Source organism: Bombus flavifrons, chromosome 5 (genome assembly GCF_040668555.2).
Source record: "Bombus flavifrons isolate JBK064 chromosome 5, iyBomFlav1_principal, whole genome shotgun sequence".
In the NCBI taxonomy this organism is placed as follows: domain Eukaryota; kingdom Metazoa; phylum Arthropoda; class Insecta; order Hymenoptera; family Apidae; genus Bombus; species Bombus flavifrons.
Genome location: NC_138446.1, coordinates 13252242 through 13266631, shown reverse-complemented (window position 1 = coordinate 13266631; position 14390 = coordinate 13252242). Strand labels below are relative to the sequence as shown.

At 28.7% G+C, this 14390-nt stretch overlaps 4 protein-coding genes across 7 annotated transcripts; 2 read left to right on the top strand and 2 right to left on the bottom strand.

The window, feature by feature from the left end:
- Positions 1–711: 711 nt before the first annotated feature.
- LOC138179597 (ovarian-specific serine/threonine-protein kinase Lok) lies at positions 712–3335 on the top strand. The gene is made up of 7 exons (XM_069112551.1): positions 712–1220; positions 1329–1601; positions 1702–1958; positions 2022–2225; positions 2305–2478; positions 2541–2705; positions 2787–3335. The coding sequence occupies exons 1-7, from the start codon at positions 1076–1078 to the stop codon at positions 3003–3005; spliced, it is 1437 nt and encodes a 478-aa protein (XP_068968652.1). The 5' UTR covers positions 712–1075; the 3' UTR covers positions 3006–3335.
- LOC138179601 (succinate dehydrogenase [ubiquinone] iron-sulfur subunit) lies at positions 3317–5730 on the bottom strand. The gene is made up of 5 exons (XM_069112559.1): positions 4912–5730; positions 4501–4757; positions 4017–4314; positions 3816–3938; positions 3317–3726 (listed from the first exon to the last, which is right to left on the bottom strand). Exons 1-5 carry the CDS (start codon positions 5116–5118, stop codon positions 3589–3591), a joined length of 1023 nt encoding a protein of 340 aa, XP_068968660.1. The 5' UTR covers positions 5119–5730; the 3' UTR covers positions 3317–3588.
- A 166-nt stretch (positions 5731–5896) lies between these two features.
- On the top strand, positions 5897–10892 carry Gart (trifunctional purine biosynthetic protein adenosine-3 Gart). Of its 4 annotated transcripts, none has more exons than XM_069112544.1 (17): positions 5904–6171; positions 6448–6526; positions 6587–6676; positions 6762–7009; positions 7081–7280; positions 7348–7542; positions 7640–7770; positions 7870–8080; positions 8173–8308; positions 8371–8593; positions 8716–8910; positions 8995–9250; positions 9331–9534; positions 9622–9768; positions 9838–10106; positions 10180–10437; positions 10512–10892. In XM_069112544.1, exons 2-17 carry the CDS (start codon positions 6449–6451, stop codon positions 10695–10697), a joined length of 3027 nt encoding a protein of 1008 aa, XP_068968645.1. In that variant the 5' UTR covers positions 5904–6171; position 6448; the 3' UTR covers positions 10698–10892. The 4 variants fall into 4 exon arrangements, with proteins under 4 accessions (XP_068968647.1, XP_068968645.1, XP_068968644.1 ...); XM_069112543.1 differs by having other exon boundaries at positions 5905–6171; positions 6444–6526; XM_069112545.1 differs by lacking the exons at positions 5904–6171; positions 6448–6526; positions 6587–6676 and having other exon boundaries at positions 6836–7009; positions 7095–7280.
- Positions 9787–12798, bottom strand: LOC138179600 (dnaJ homolog subfamily C member 28). The gene is made up of 5 exons (XM_069112558.1): positions 12376–12798; positions 11966–12097; positions 11794–11886; positions 11357–11710; positions 9787–11293 (listed from the first exon to the last, which is right to left on the bottom strand). The coding sequence occupies exons 1-5, from the start codon at positions 12478–12480 to the stop codon at positions 10898–10900; spliced, it is 1080 nt and encodes a 359-aa protein (XP_068968659.1). The 5' UTR covers positions 12481–12798; the 3' UTR covers positions 9787–10897.
- Between the last annotated feature and the right edge of the window lie 1592 nt (positions 12799–14390).

The following is a 14390-nucleotide window of genomic DNA, read 5'->3' as shown; positions in this document are numbered from 1 at the left end:
TTGTTTGCTTATGTGTAATAAATAATAATACCTTATTTTTAATATATTACAACTTATTTGATTTCGTGGATTATCTTTTTTCTTCAATTTATTATTATTTTTATATTTTGTTTCATACAATAAAAATTTACATACGCGTTGTTATTGTACATATTAACAACACTGAATTTTTAATTACCAAAAAGTTAATACTTATTTATAAGAACTACAAAATTAAATAACAAAGTAATGTACAATAGACAATTCAGGATATTATTTTAATAAAAAAATAACTGATAGAAAATATAGATAATACATTATAATTGTTTAATTACACATTTTTTAATGTCATAAATATTAATAATATAATTATCACTTTTTAATTGTATAAAATATTATTGACATGCATTAGTATTTGACTTTAATATGTATTTACATGTACATAATGTTCAATGAAAAATTCATTGGATAGTTGAAAGTTTCTTTATGATTTTATAAATTATACGTGTAATCGCAATACATTTATAATATGTAAACACATTTATAATTCGATCTATAGAATAAATAAAGCACGTAAGTAAAAATTTCTGACAAAAAATTTATAATAAAGGCGTTTATAGCTTTATTAATACTAAAATATGTATATTGAATCTTAAAAATTAATTATACCTGATTATACATAAATAGACGTAGCAGATACCTAATTTATCGACATAAAAGTTTCAAATTTCTACCTACAAACTTACAATGTACTTCAAATTCATTGTCGGAGCCGCAGTTTCACGTGTTTGTTTATTTTGTGAGTTACGTTGTTACGTTATGGATTAATGCTGTGCAATCGTAATTTAATTTTGTTGTACTTAATTCTGTAAAGAGAGTAATGAAATATTTTCAAAATTAATGTTTGTAAATTTCTGACATAAACTTAATATTGTTTTAAAACACCATTTTCTACAGAATTACGATCAAACACTAATATTATAATTGATTCTGTTTATATTTAATTTCTTCTTAATTTTATTATTTTTCATTATCTAAAACCTTGACGTAGTTTAAAAATATTTTTGGTTTGTATTGAACCAAGTAATTTATAACTATGAACGATGAACAAATTGTTTTGACATTACCTGCTACACAAAGTGTGGATGCAATATATTTGACTCCACAAGAGTCATCACAAGAAAAAACCACGACTGTATGGGGCAGATTATGTCCTATCAAATTACCTTTTAAGACAATGGGTAAGAATATATATTTATTTAATATTGTGTATTATGTGCAAGTTTATATAATTTATAATATATGATATTTATTGTGTTACCTATGTTTAATTCCATTTACTTTCATAGAAATGACCAAAGATGTTTATACTCTTGGTCGAGCAGAATCCTGTGATATTTGTGTTACTAGCAATGAATTAAAACCAAAATGGCTTAGCGTAATGAGTAAGATACACTTTAAAATAACTAGAGAATATATTGGTAATGGTAATGATGCCATAGTATATTTAGAAGACTTAAGCCAAAATGGAACTTTTGTTAATAAAAAAAAAATAGGCCGTGGGAATAAGATAATACTCGAAAGTAACGATATAATATCTTTAGCACAACCTATAGTCACTGGTAAATAAATTATATCTTATAATAAGCATGTTATGTATAATAAGCATTATACATAAATCTCACATTTTATTTGTACTATATAATACAATATTTGCTACAGTTTATATATTCATGAGTACTACAGCATATGAAAGCAACAATCTTCCTCCAGAACTCAAAGATAAATATACAGTGTCATGTAAATTAGGATCTGGGGCATGTGGAGAAGTAAATATGGTATTTAATAAAATAGGTTGTCAAAAATTTGCTATGAAAACTATTATGAAAATAGGTGGCACAACAAATGGACAAAAGCATCCATTAAATGATCCTGAGAAAATTATGAATGAAGTTAAAATATTAAAAGCCTTGAAACATGTAAGTGAATATATAAATTGCTAAACTGATATAGAATGTATTAATATGTACTTTATTCTTTAGCCTTGCATAATTCGAATGGTAGAAATTGTAGATACTCCAAAAGCAGTATACATAGTATTGGAATTAATGGAAGGTGGTGAACTTTTTGAAAGAATAAGAAGCAGAGGAAGATTATCAGAAAAACATGCAAAATTGATTTTTTATCAAGTTGTATTAGCTGTTAGTTATCTACATGATTGTGGTATAACTCATAGAGATTTGAAGGTATGCGTTTTTCTTAAATATCTGTGACATTTTGGTATAATATAAATAGTGAATAAATATTCTTTGGTCACATTTACAGCCAGAAAACATATTATTAGCTAACAATTCAGATGTTACATTAGCAAAGGTATCAGACTTTGGTTTATCAAAGTTAGTTGATGCACAAACTATGATGAAGACATTTTGTGGGACCCCTATGTATGTTGCACCTGAGATATTGTCTACTATTGGACGTGGTTCTTACACGAATCAAGTATGTATATGCAACAAATATCTGGAAGAAATAAGATGTTTCATATTTTTGAATTTAACTAGGTTGATGTATGGAGTTTGGGAGTAATATTGTATGCTTGTTTAAGTGGTTCAGTACCTTTTAATTGTTACGACAAGAATATGAGTTTACAAGATCAAATAAAGTGTGGACGTTATGGTTTTCCTCCTTCCAAATTTGGACATATAACAAACAAAGCTATAGATCTGGTATAGTAATATTTGATGAAATATTATTGTAAGATACACAAATAGAAATAATTCTATTTTTAAATAATGCAATCTTTTTAGATTAAGAGTATGATGACAGTAAATCCGAGAAAAAGGATTACAATCAAACAAGTTCTATTACATCCTTGGTTACAAGATCGTGAACTTCGAGAGACTGTTGATATCTTACTATCGAAAGAAAATGACGAAAACTTAGCGCCGCAAAATATTTCCACTAACACTCAATACAAAAATGAACAGCATCAAAATTTAATTAAAAGAGCGAGGTTACATCTATAATTATGTTACTTCCCTCTAGTTTTAGATAATATCATTATTTCAAAAATCATTGACCTCTAATCTATTTGTTCTATTTATTATTTATCATATAAATTGACTAATTAGTCGACAAAAGTTAGTCCACATTTATACATAACATGAAAGACCAACTTCAATTATTTTCATTAGGTTAATAAAGAAGAACAAATTAAAATAATTATATTTTAAATTGATTTAATTTTCAAGTACACAGTTATAATATAAATAAAATTAATTTAATAATAAAATTAAAAATATAATAGAGAAACTTTGTAACTGATATGCACCAAAACATTGTACAAATAATAGTTATAAGAAATTATTTTCATGTTGTATATTTTTTTACGCTTGTAATTATTAAAAATTTATTAAATATATTCTTTTTTACTAAAATTTCCGTACGTGTTAATATAAAAAGAAATTTAATTTTCTCATGAAATCTTATCTTGATAATTTTTCATTGGAAACAAATAAAACCTTATATGTAATAAGAAATACCGGTTTATATACAATTACAAATCGTATCAAGAATAATGTTTCATTAATCATGTTTTCCTTTTTCCATCTATTCCTCTCTGCATTGGTACTGTCCTTCGCCGTTACATGGATTTGGAAGTGGAGTTTCCATGTCTGGCCGTTCCTTTTTTGTTAGTCCCGCTAACAATCGTTTTATTTGAGCTATTGCTTTTCCGGGATTTAGAGCCTTGAAAGAATTAGCCACATAATAATAATATATAAGTTATTAACAGTATTTGAATTTCTACTCTTTATATAACGTTGTGCACTTCATACCTTCGGACAAGTTTTTGTACAATTGAAAATAGTATGACATCGATATACGGAATAAAAATCACGTAATTTACTAAGTCTTTCTTTATGCCCCATGTCACGTGAATCTATTATCCACCTATAAGCCTGCACGATAAAAATATTTCATGGTGTATTGAATATTACGTATAGGACATTCTTTTCTGTAACAAATAATTCATGTACCTGCAGAAGAGTTGCAGGACCTAAAAACTTATCACCAAGCCACCAATACGGTGGACAAGAATAAGTACAACATCCACAGAGGATACACTCGTATAAACCATTAAGTTTATCTCTATCTTTTGGACTTTGTAAGATTTGTCGTAAACCGAGAAAATTGTCTTCTCCGGGACGTTTTAAAAATGGTTCAATATGCTGGTATTGTTTCAGGAATTGTTCCATATCCGTTACTAAGTCTCTAATTACGTATGAGTGCGGTAAAGGATATATGACTATAGGTTTTGGCGATTCCTTCACTTTTCTAAGAATAAAAAGATAGGATACTATACGGCTTTAGGATAAAAAAATATTATAAACTATTTACTTTACTTCATCTGATAATGAGTGTTACAATTTTTTGAATAATTATTATGATTCAGGCAGATATGAGTAATGTATGCATACTATCATTATGAAACAACAAAAAAAGGTATTTTTCTCGCATTACGTGATGCAAGCCAAGGTATTAACACCATTTATATTCATTGAACAACTTCCGCAAATTCCCTCGCGACAGGATCTTCGATAGGATAACGTGGGGTCATGTTCTGCTTTTATTAATGCCAATACATCTAATACCATGGTGCCGCATTTATTTAAATCCACACTGAATTGTTGCATGAAAGGTTTTACGTTTGGTTTTTCAGGATTCCAACGATATACTCGAACAGTCTGCAGTCTGGGCTTTTCCGGTACCTTCCGATCCTAAATATGGATTAATGATAAGAAGAAAGAAAATTTTATAATTCAATGCGTAATGAAATTTATGAAATGAAAAAAGAAGTGCAGAGGAAATGAAAAAGGCTTTTATTAATAAATATGAATTTTTAATATAACTGTAACATTTATGGTTGCTAACTTCTGGAGGTGTTTTGCATTCTTTCACAACGGCGATTTCGGCGTTAATTATGTTTTCTGTCTCAGATGGTTGCTTTTCTGCCTTTCCTGCACTAGACAAAAGTCTATGGCTTGAAAAACGACTATTTTGACGCATGCCTCGTCGAAGAGATACAATTGTACAAAACCAAAATCGGCTCGCATGACTGATAATATTGAAGTTGAACATTGTACTTGTAGAAGTTTTATGAAAAATCTTTTATAAGTATCACCTGAGATTATAAAGGCATATTTCGTTTTTCTAATCTTTTTATCATTTTGTTTTGTAGTGACAGTGTAATTCTTAGATAAAATAGAAACAAAATGTCATCATTTGAAAGAACTTCATAGTTGTTCTTTGACGATTTGTTCACATTAAGAGAAAAAAATTATTATGTTATACACATAATTTATATAATACTAGATAATATAGAAATAATGAAATAAAAATAGCAGTATCATATGTTTTTGAATTAAAGTTAGATCCAATAAACACATGAATTGTATAAAAATTATAAGATTACAAGTATGCAACCACACGATTATAAATTCACGATAATTCGTGAAAACAAATGATAGTATTTCATTGACGTACAACGTTTGATATGGATATGCAACGCCAAGGTTTGTCGATTTTGCAGTACCGCAATTTGTGACATAAAGTTATATTCATACATGGATGATCATTCATGCAATATTCATATGTTTTTATATACTAAAAGTATAATTATTAAATAATAATATTATTAAAATACCTAATATCTGATCCTAAAATAATGAAAACATTATGTTTCATATTTTAAAGCAATAAATTTCATTTATTTGAACATTAATCTTTATTTATATTGTTGCTCAACTTTTGTTCCGCGGCACAATATTTTAAATATCTCGAGCTGTTTTAAAAGGTCAGAAGTTATCGCCCGTTACACACGAGTTATAATGGAGTAACCCCCGCAAAGAAGCAGTCTTCTTCCTGCGAATCAAGCTACAGCAATTCGTTAAAATTTTCATAGTTATACAGATATAAGCAAGAACGATTAAACGTTTCAACTTTACTTGTTTACCACCTGTTGCTCCAAGAAACACGTTATTGTTTAAGTAGTGGGAATTACATCAAATACAATTTTGAATCACGTGTATTAAATTAGGAAGCCAATAAAGCAATAAAAAGAGCTTTACTACATTCAGGGCTTAACATTCTTAAAAAAGTGCAAAAACTTTCCGAAAGATAATAAATACGGAGGTTATAAATTTATTGTATTATATAGATAGTTTATAATGTCGAATAATATTGATAATACTATCACGAAATAATCTTGTAATGAATTTATGAATATTTTGTTTTTATTTAATATATAATAAATATTTATGCATAATATGTATAATGTGGTATTATATACATATGTAAATAGTATTATACAAAATTTGATAAGCTTATTTGTTTGTATATACTCTTATTATGTTACATCTTTTTACAATTCATTCATCATTAATATAAAATTTAATATTCTTCAGGCAGTATGCAGTATGCGGTTTTAGTTATTGGTAGTGGTGGTAGAGAACATGCTATTGCTTGGAAACTTTCACAATCTCCTTATGTAAGTGTCTTAAATATAATATATTATTATATAGGTAAATAAAATTAATAAAACTTCTAGGTAAATAAAATTTATGTTTCTCCCGGAAATAGTGGAATTTCATCAGTTGACAAAGTTTCCCTAGTGAAATTAAATGTTAAAGATAATAAGGTATATTTTTATTATTTTATGAATTGGACTATATAATTATACGAATGAATTAAATAAAATTATGCTAGGATTTTTTATTACATAGGAAGTAGCAACATGGAGCAAAGATAATAAAGTAAATTTGGTAATTATTGGCCCAGAAGAATATTTGGCTAATGGATTAGCAGATGAATTAAAGAATGTAGGTATTAATTGTTTTGGTCCACAAAAAGCAGCATCTAAAATTGAAGCGGATAAATACTGGGCAAAAGAATTCATGGATAAATGTCAAATTCCTACTGCAAGATGGAAGGGATTTGTGAATGCAGAAGAAGCAAAGAAATTTGTTAAAAGGTATATTAAAAATTTATATTTATAGGTAAATTTTAAGAAAAAAATATTAAATATATAATAATTTATTATAGTGCACCATTTCCAGCACTTGTAATAAAGGCTTCAGGTTTAGCAGCTGGAAAAGGAGTCATAGTAGCAAAAGATAAAGAAGAAGCTTGTAAAGCTATAGATGAAATATTAATAGACAGAAAATTTGGGTCTGCTGGTGAATCAATAGTTGTAGAAGAATTATTAGAAGGAGAAGAAGTATCTGTACTTGCATTTACAGATGGTATAAAAACAGTTTTTAATCAAAATTATTGTAATTTTATTATGCAAAAACTCCCTTTTTTCTACAGGGAAAACTATTGTGCCAATGGCACCTGCACAAGATCATAAAAGAATATTTGATGGAGATACAGGACCAAATACTGGTGGTATGGGTGCTTATTGCCCATGTCCATTGTTAAACAAAGCAGATTACGAAGTAGTGAAAGCAGACATCTTACAAAAAACTGTTGACGGTCTTAGACAAGAACAAATTTCATTTGTTGGTTCGTATCAGATATTAGAGCTATATTATAATTTATAATATAGCTCTACATTTTACAGAAACAAATGTAAAAAGATTTATTATTTTTAAAAATATAGGTGTATTATACGCTGGATTAATGTTAACAAAAGTAGGACCAAAAGTTCTAGAATTTAACTGTAGATTTGGAGATCCTGAAACACAAGTAGTGTTACCATTGTTGAAATCAGATTTATTTAGTATTATGAAGGTTATTTTTTATTTTAATATGAGAAATTATAACTATGAATTAATAAATGCATGGATTAATGAAGGAATTAGAGTATTAATTTAATATTTATTGATATAGGCCTGTTGTGAGGGTTCTTTAGTTGAATCTGAAGTTATATGGGAAGAAAATCTGTTTGCTGTTGGTGTTATTTTAGCATCTCGAGGATATCCAGTATCATCATCAAAGGGTCAAGTTATAATAGGCATCAATGATATTTCGCGTGAAACAAACCAATTTGTTTTCCATAGTGGCACAAGTATCTCTTCTGAAGGAGAGTTATTAACCAACGGTATATTTTGTTGAATGGTATCTGGTTGTGTCAATTCGTATATAGATATATATACGAGTTCAGTAATATTTGTCTGTTTGTTTATTTATTAGGTGGAAGAGTTTTAATTACTGTAAGTTTAGCACCTTCATTGGCTTTGGCTGCTGCTAAAGCAACACGTGCCGCCCGAATCATATCATTCGAAGGAAAGCAATTTAGAACAGATATAGCACATAAAGGAATAGCAAGGTATCATGTAATAAAAACTATATAGAAGAAAAGAGAAAGATTTAATCAAGTAATATTACCAGGTCTATATTGCACCATGGACAATTGACATATAAAAGTAGTGGTGTGGACATAGAAGCTGGAAATTCATTAGTTTCAGCTATTAAACCAACAACTTACTCGACACAACGTTTAGGTACAATGGGTTCGATTGGTAGTTTTGGTGGTTTATTTGACATAAAAGCTACTAGTTATAAAGATCCAATCTTAATATCTGGAACCGATGGTGTCGGAACTAAATTAAAGGTATATAGATTTTTATAGGAAATTTAAAAGATTATATAATGTATAGACACTATATCTCTATAATGTATAAGCAATAATAATTCCAATATAATAACAATGTGTAAAATCTATCAATTTTGCAGATAGCGTTTGAATGCAAAAAACATAATACAGTGGGCATAGATTTAGTGGCTATGTGTGTAAATGATGTTCTTGCACATGGTGCTGAACCCTTATTTTTTCTGGATTATTTTGCTTGTGGTAAATTAAACGTTGATATAGCTAGCAATGTTATAAATGGAATAAGTGAAGGATGTAGAAAAGCTGGATGTTCATTGGTAAGCAAAAATAAGTGTACTTTTTAATCTTTTCCTCTAATATATTGATTAAGTAAGAATATTATATGTAAATAATGGATCTAGATAGGCGGGGAAACAGCAGAAATGCCAGATATGTATTCCAACGAAGAATACGATTTAGCCGGTTTTGCTGTGGGAGTAGTTGAAAGAAATGATTTGCTTCCACGTGTAAATGACATAAAAGAAGGTGATATTGTAATTGGCCTATCATCAAGTGGTGTGCATAGTAATGGATTCAGTCTTGTTCGAAAAATTTTAAAATTAGCAAATAAAAAATATTCAGATGTGGCACCTTTTTCTGAAAATAATCGTACAATCGGTATTTGTTTTGTTTCTTTATCTATGGTATTTTCCCTACTATAAAAAGAGAAGTTTATTTACATCTATTGCTCTTTAAAGGCGAAGAATTGTTAGAACCAACGAAAATTTACGTAAAAGGAGTAATTCCTGCTTTGCGCACGAATTTAGTAAAAGCATTTGCGCATATTACTGGAGGAGGTCTGACAGAAAACATCCCAAGAATTTTACCAAAAGATATGGGAGCAGTTTTGGATGCAAAGACGTGGATTATTCAACCAATTTTTGCTTGGTTGGCAACTGTAGGTAAGAAAACGCAAATATTATTCAAATTTTAACATATAAATTTATTTTATACTTATATATATTTTAAAATATCTATATATTTCATAGGAGAAGTTAATAAAGAAGAAATGTTAAGAACGTTTAATTGTGGCATTGGTGCTATCCTAATTTGTTCGGAAAGAGATAAAGACAAAGTGTTAAGTAAATTACAAACAGAAAATGCTAAGATTATTGGACATATAATTAATTATAAAAGTAAGTTCCATTTAAAGCTATTTTATCAAAAATACTTTTATTTATATTTATACACATTAAATATTGCAGAAAATCACACTAGAATACACGTTAAAAATTTTGAGGAAGCGTTAGAATTGAAAATGAGACAATACATACCAGATATAATTTCACAATTAAGTAAGCCTTTAAAAAAAGTGGGTGTTTTGATATCCGGTAGCGGAACCAATTTACAATCACTAATTGATGCAACTAAAGATCGATCTCAACATATTGGTGCAGAAATTGTTATAGTAATATCTAATAAACCAAATGTTGAAGGACTTAAACGAGCTGAAAAAGCTGGTATTAAGACGGTGGTAATTGTTGTTTTTCAAATTTTGTACATTTCTTTACCTTTCATCCATAAATCATTTCAATATGTGATCATAGGTTATTAAACATACGGATTATCCTAATCGAGACGCATTCGATGCAGCAATGAATGTTGAACTCAATGCTTTTGGAGTTGAAATAGTCTGTCTTGCTGGTTTCATGCGCATTTTATCAGATAATTTCGTAAATCAATGGCGTGGTGCCTTAATAAATGTGCATCCTTCATTATTGCCATCATTTAAAGGTGCACATGCACATAGAGATGTTTTAGCAGCTGGAGTACGTGTTTCTGGATGTACAGTGCATTTCGTGAAAGTATGATATATGTTATATTAGAAATTTTTCTTTACATTAAAGAATTCTTTTATATTATTAAAAATAATTTTCAGCCCGATATAGATTCTGGAGCAATCATTGAACAAGCAGCAGTACCTGTACTGCCACATGACACTATAGAAACTCTTCAAGAACGAGTGAAGACGGTTGAACATTGTATCTTCCCACTAGCTCTAAAACATTTAGCTACGGGAAGGATACAGTTAAACGAAGATAATTCCATTACATGGAATTATTGAACTCAAGATATTATATAATTATTTTATGTATCATTTGGTACATTTATATATAATATATATATATATTTTTTTAATTTGTATATATATATTAAATTTTTTATCAATAGAAGTAAATCAGTATAGAAGTATCAAATTTTTTTAAAAGAAATGTAGTAAAATAATCTAATGCAATAAAACAGTATGTTTTCTATGATACTTTTTTATTTAAAAATTGAAAGTATCATACCAAATAAAGTGTCTTCCTCTTTGATAGGAGCATTAGAATCTACTTTTATTGAATTATCTATTTTGATTGTTTTTCGTGGTGGTGTTGAAAGTGCCTCGTTTGCAAGATCTTCTAATTTAGTATGAAGCATTTGTTTCTGAAGTATAGGTACTAATAAATTATACTTATCGATTTTACTATTTATTCGTTTTGTTTCAGACCTAAAATTTTCTACAATGTTCCTCCAAGTTTCTTCATCTGTATAGTTTAATGGAAGATGTCCCACATTATTACGGGCGTTTATTAATTGTTTCCGCAAATGTTGTATTTCTTCTCTTATTTCTTTAGATAATTGTATCCATTCTGGAGTAAATCCATTTTCTATTAGTATCTACAATTTAATATTCTGCATATAATTTATTGTAAATTTCTAATTTATATTAATTTATCATACCTCATTTAATTTGTAAGTAACAAAATCAACATATGGACTTCGAGTATTTGTATTTTCTTTCAATGGTTTACCCATGCCTGGTAGATCTTTAAATTCACCTTTATTCATTGCTTCTTGAATTAAATCTTCTACTAAACGATCCATACCAAAACGTGTTTTAATATCTTTGGCACGTTGTTTATCCATTCCAACTAATGTATTACGTTCTTCAGCTTGTAATTTTTTTAATCTATGTTCTAATACATTGTCAACTGCCTTTTGAGCTTTTTCTATTGCATATAACTTTTGTCTTTTGCTATGTGTTCCAACTCCTATGTTATAAACTAAATAATGACGATGCTGTGGAGCTGTATGCTAAAACATGAATATATATATATATATTAGATCAGGAAAAAGATAATATGTAATATATATATTGTTTAATGTTGCATATATACTTTAATATCAAATTCTTCCACTTCAGGTAAGTTTGTGCTCTTTTCTTTATCTTTTATTCTTGCTTTACGAATCTGTCTATAAGCAGTTTCAATCTGTGAAAAATGATATTACAAGTATATTATAACTCGCAAAATTAAATGATCTTTATTAGCAATACAAGATATCTCATACCTCAGAAAACTTGGCTGCATTAGCTTCTGATGTACCACTGTCTGGATGGAATCTCTTTGCTTGATAAACAAATGCTAATCTTAGTGTCTCATCTTCGCAATCTTCTGCAACTTCTAACGTTTGATACCATTTCTTGAAGTGCAATAAAGAGTATATAGATTATTTATGTCAAATAACATTTTAATTGAAGAGGTTCAATGTATATATATTTTACTAAACATATATATACATAATAGTTATAGTCATAGATAATTCTATACTTAAACAGAAATTTTTATTATAATTACATCGAAGAATGAATGTATTCATAAGGAATTTGAAAACACTAGTAAATGTCTGAATGTAGTTTTCATACCAAAACACATAGGACTAATGTTACATAGATGTAATAGAAAATATACGTCTTTTACCTTTATATCACGTTGATGTGTGAATCTTTTCATCTGCATAAATTCCCAATAAGGTATGCAGTATATGTGCTTAAATTTCTTGTTACACCGATTAAATCTTAACATGATTTTTAAAAAGTTAAATGTTATTATAATTTTGATATTTTGTTTTACGATTATATAACTTATCGTGTTATTGTAATATATATTAACATATGAACTATTCTTTATGACAAATATTCAAAATAACCTACATGTTTATTCCAAAAAACAGTTATAAATTGTATGCCATGAGTAACATTCTGCAAAAATGTACTTTTCGGTACGAATTAGATATTACGAACATACTAAAGACAATTTATTTATCATAGAATCAACACAATTATTAAAAATCATATAAGAATGAACGTAACATTGACGTTTTAAAAACGTGTGTCATATACATATCAACTATCACGTGGTAAACAAACTCAGCTGTCCGTCATACAGTTATTTATTCATCTGCTTACTTCCATAATATAAAATAAAAAATTCCTTAGAAATTTGTATACATATATTTTAATATAATAATTTGTACAACTCATAATTAACTTTTGTGTTTCTATTAATATGTTACAAATAAAAATTACAATATGTTCATTTCTATATTTAACAATAATTTTGATACAGCGCTATAAACTACATATATGCAATGTAATGTTTATTAACTATTGGATTGACAACTAAGTGATTGCGTATTTTAAATAAGACGGAAAATTCAAAATTTTTGTTTAAAGATATAACTTTATTCAATTAGATATTGTCCGCCTTTGTCGATGACCTTTTGCCATCTCTCAGGCAGTGTCATTATTCCATCTTCATAAAACTTCTGATCTTTGCCAGCAAAAAACTGAATTAAATGTGATTTTACATCATTAGTGTGTTTAAAAATTGTACTATTTAAGGAGTTCTGCATGGAATGAAATAAATGGTACTCTGAAGGCACGAGGTCAGAGCTTTTTGGTGGATGTGGCAACCTTTCCCAACCTAGTTCCAATAATTTACTGGTGACCGAAGATGTATAGAAGTTTGCATTATCATGCTGGAAAATGACATCCTTACAATTTGCCAATTCTGGCCGCATTTTTTGAACTGCATTGCTTAGTTTGACAAGTTGTTGAACGTACTCGTTTGAATTAACCGTTTGATTTCTTGGTAAGAGTTCAAAGTACAGAATTCCTTTATAATCCCACCAAACTGACAGCATAACCATTTCTTGGCGAATCTCAGCTTCTGGTGTCGCCTGGGCTGTATAAACTATCCACCTTTCGGCGCCAGTAATCAGTCGTTTCAGAAATGGATCAATTTCTTTGCGTTTCAGAAGCGAATCGCAGATTCTAAGGCGTTCCAACACATGAAATTCCTGACGCAGAGGAGGGATCGATATATAGAAGTTCTCGAAACGGCAATACCGTTTAAATCCTTTTTGAATGCATGTTTGCGATGTATCGAGTATCTCTATAATCTCACGCTTTGTAAAATGAGATTCTGAATCGATAGTAGCCTTCATATGGCTCTCATTAACTTTAACTGGACGGCCAGATCGTGGAGCATCTATTATTGAAAAATTACCTAAACGAAATTGGTCATACCAATTTTCACACTGCGTTTCACTCAAAGCATTATTCCCATATGTGTCACGTAACTTTTTATGTGCTTCCAATGCGTTGTTGCCTTTTAGGAAATAATGCAATAAAACATGTCTGCAATGCACGTCAATGACACTCATTTTTAAATTGGCAAAAATCGAAACTAAATAACCAATCGATACAATTTTTTTACTAAATTAAAGGTGGAAATCCAAACAACAAGACCACAATATACGTTAGGTGCTTTGAAGCATTGACAAAACAAAAGAATGTGCTAAGACCACCTATTGACAAAATCCGCAATCACTTAGTTGCCAATCCAATATTATCATGCTAAATTAAATATAATTTTTAATGAAATATATTTTCAATGAAAAAGTATATCATGAACAAATCTAAAACATGTTA

What these genes read in the sequence shown, in the direction of transcription:
- LOC138179597 (XM_069112551.1), top strand. Translation starts at nt 1,076, where the DNA reads ATGAACGATGAACAAATTGTTTTGACATTACCTGCTACACAAAGTGTG. An exon ending in ATTACCTTTTAAGACAATGG is followed by an intron (nt 1,221 to 1,328) that starts GTAAGAATATAT and finishes TTACTTTCATAG; the next exon opens with AAATGACCAAAGATGTTTAT. An exon ending in GTGGTTCTTACACGAATCAA is followed by an intron (nt 2,479 to 2,540) that starts GTATGTATATGC and finishes GAATTTAACTAG; the next exon opens with GTTGATGTATGGAGTTTGGG.
- LOC138179601 (XM_069112559.1), bottom strand. Translation starts at nt 5,118, where the DNA reads ATGTTCAACTTCAATATTATCAGTCATGCGAGCCGATTTTGGTTTTGT. An exon ending in AATACCTTGGCTTGCATCAC is followed by an intron (nt 4,315 to 4,500) that starts GTAATGCGAGAA and finishes TTTTATTCTTAG; the next exon opens with AAAAGTGAAGGAATCGCCAA. An exon ending in GTACAAAAACTTGTCCGAAG is followed by an intron (nt 3,727 to 3,815) that starts GTATGAAGTGCA and finishes AATTCTTTCAAG; the next exon opens with GCTCTAAATCCCGGAAAAGC.
- Gart (XM_069112544.1), top strand. Translation starts at nt 6,449, where the DNA reads ATGCAGTATGCGGTTTTAGTTATTGGTAGTGGTGGTAGAGAACATGCT. An exon ending in GAAAAGCTGGATGTTCATTG is followed by an intron (nt 8,911 to 8,994) that starts GTAAGCAAAAAT and finishes TAATGGATCTAG; the next exon opens with ATAGGCGGGGAAACAGCAGA. An exon ending in ACATATAATTAATTATAAAA is followed by an intron (nt 9,769 to 9,837) that starts GTAAGTTCCATT and finishes TAAATATTGCAG; the next exon opens with AAAATCACACTAGAATACAC.
- LOC138179600 (XM_069112558.1), bottom strand. Translation starts at nt 12,480, where the DNA reads ATGTTAAGATTTAATCGGTGTAACAAGAAATTTAAGCACATATACTGC. An exon ending in CACATCAACGTGATATAAAG is followed by an intron (nt 12,098 to 12,375) that starts GTAAAAGACGTA and finishes TTGCACTTCAAG; the next exon opens with AAATGGTATCAAACGTTAGA. An exon ending in TGGAAGAATTTGATATTAAA is followed by an intron (nt 11,711 to 11,793) that starts GTATATATGCAA and finishes TTCATGTTTTAG; the next exon opens with CATACAGCTCCACAGCATCG.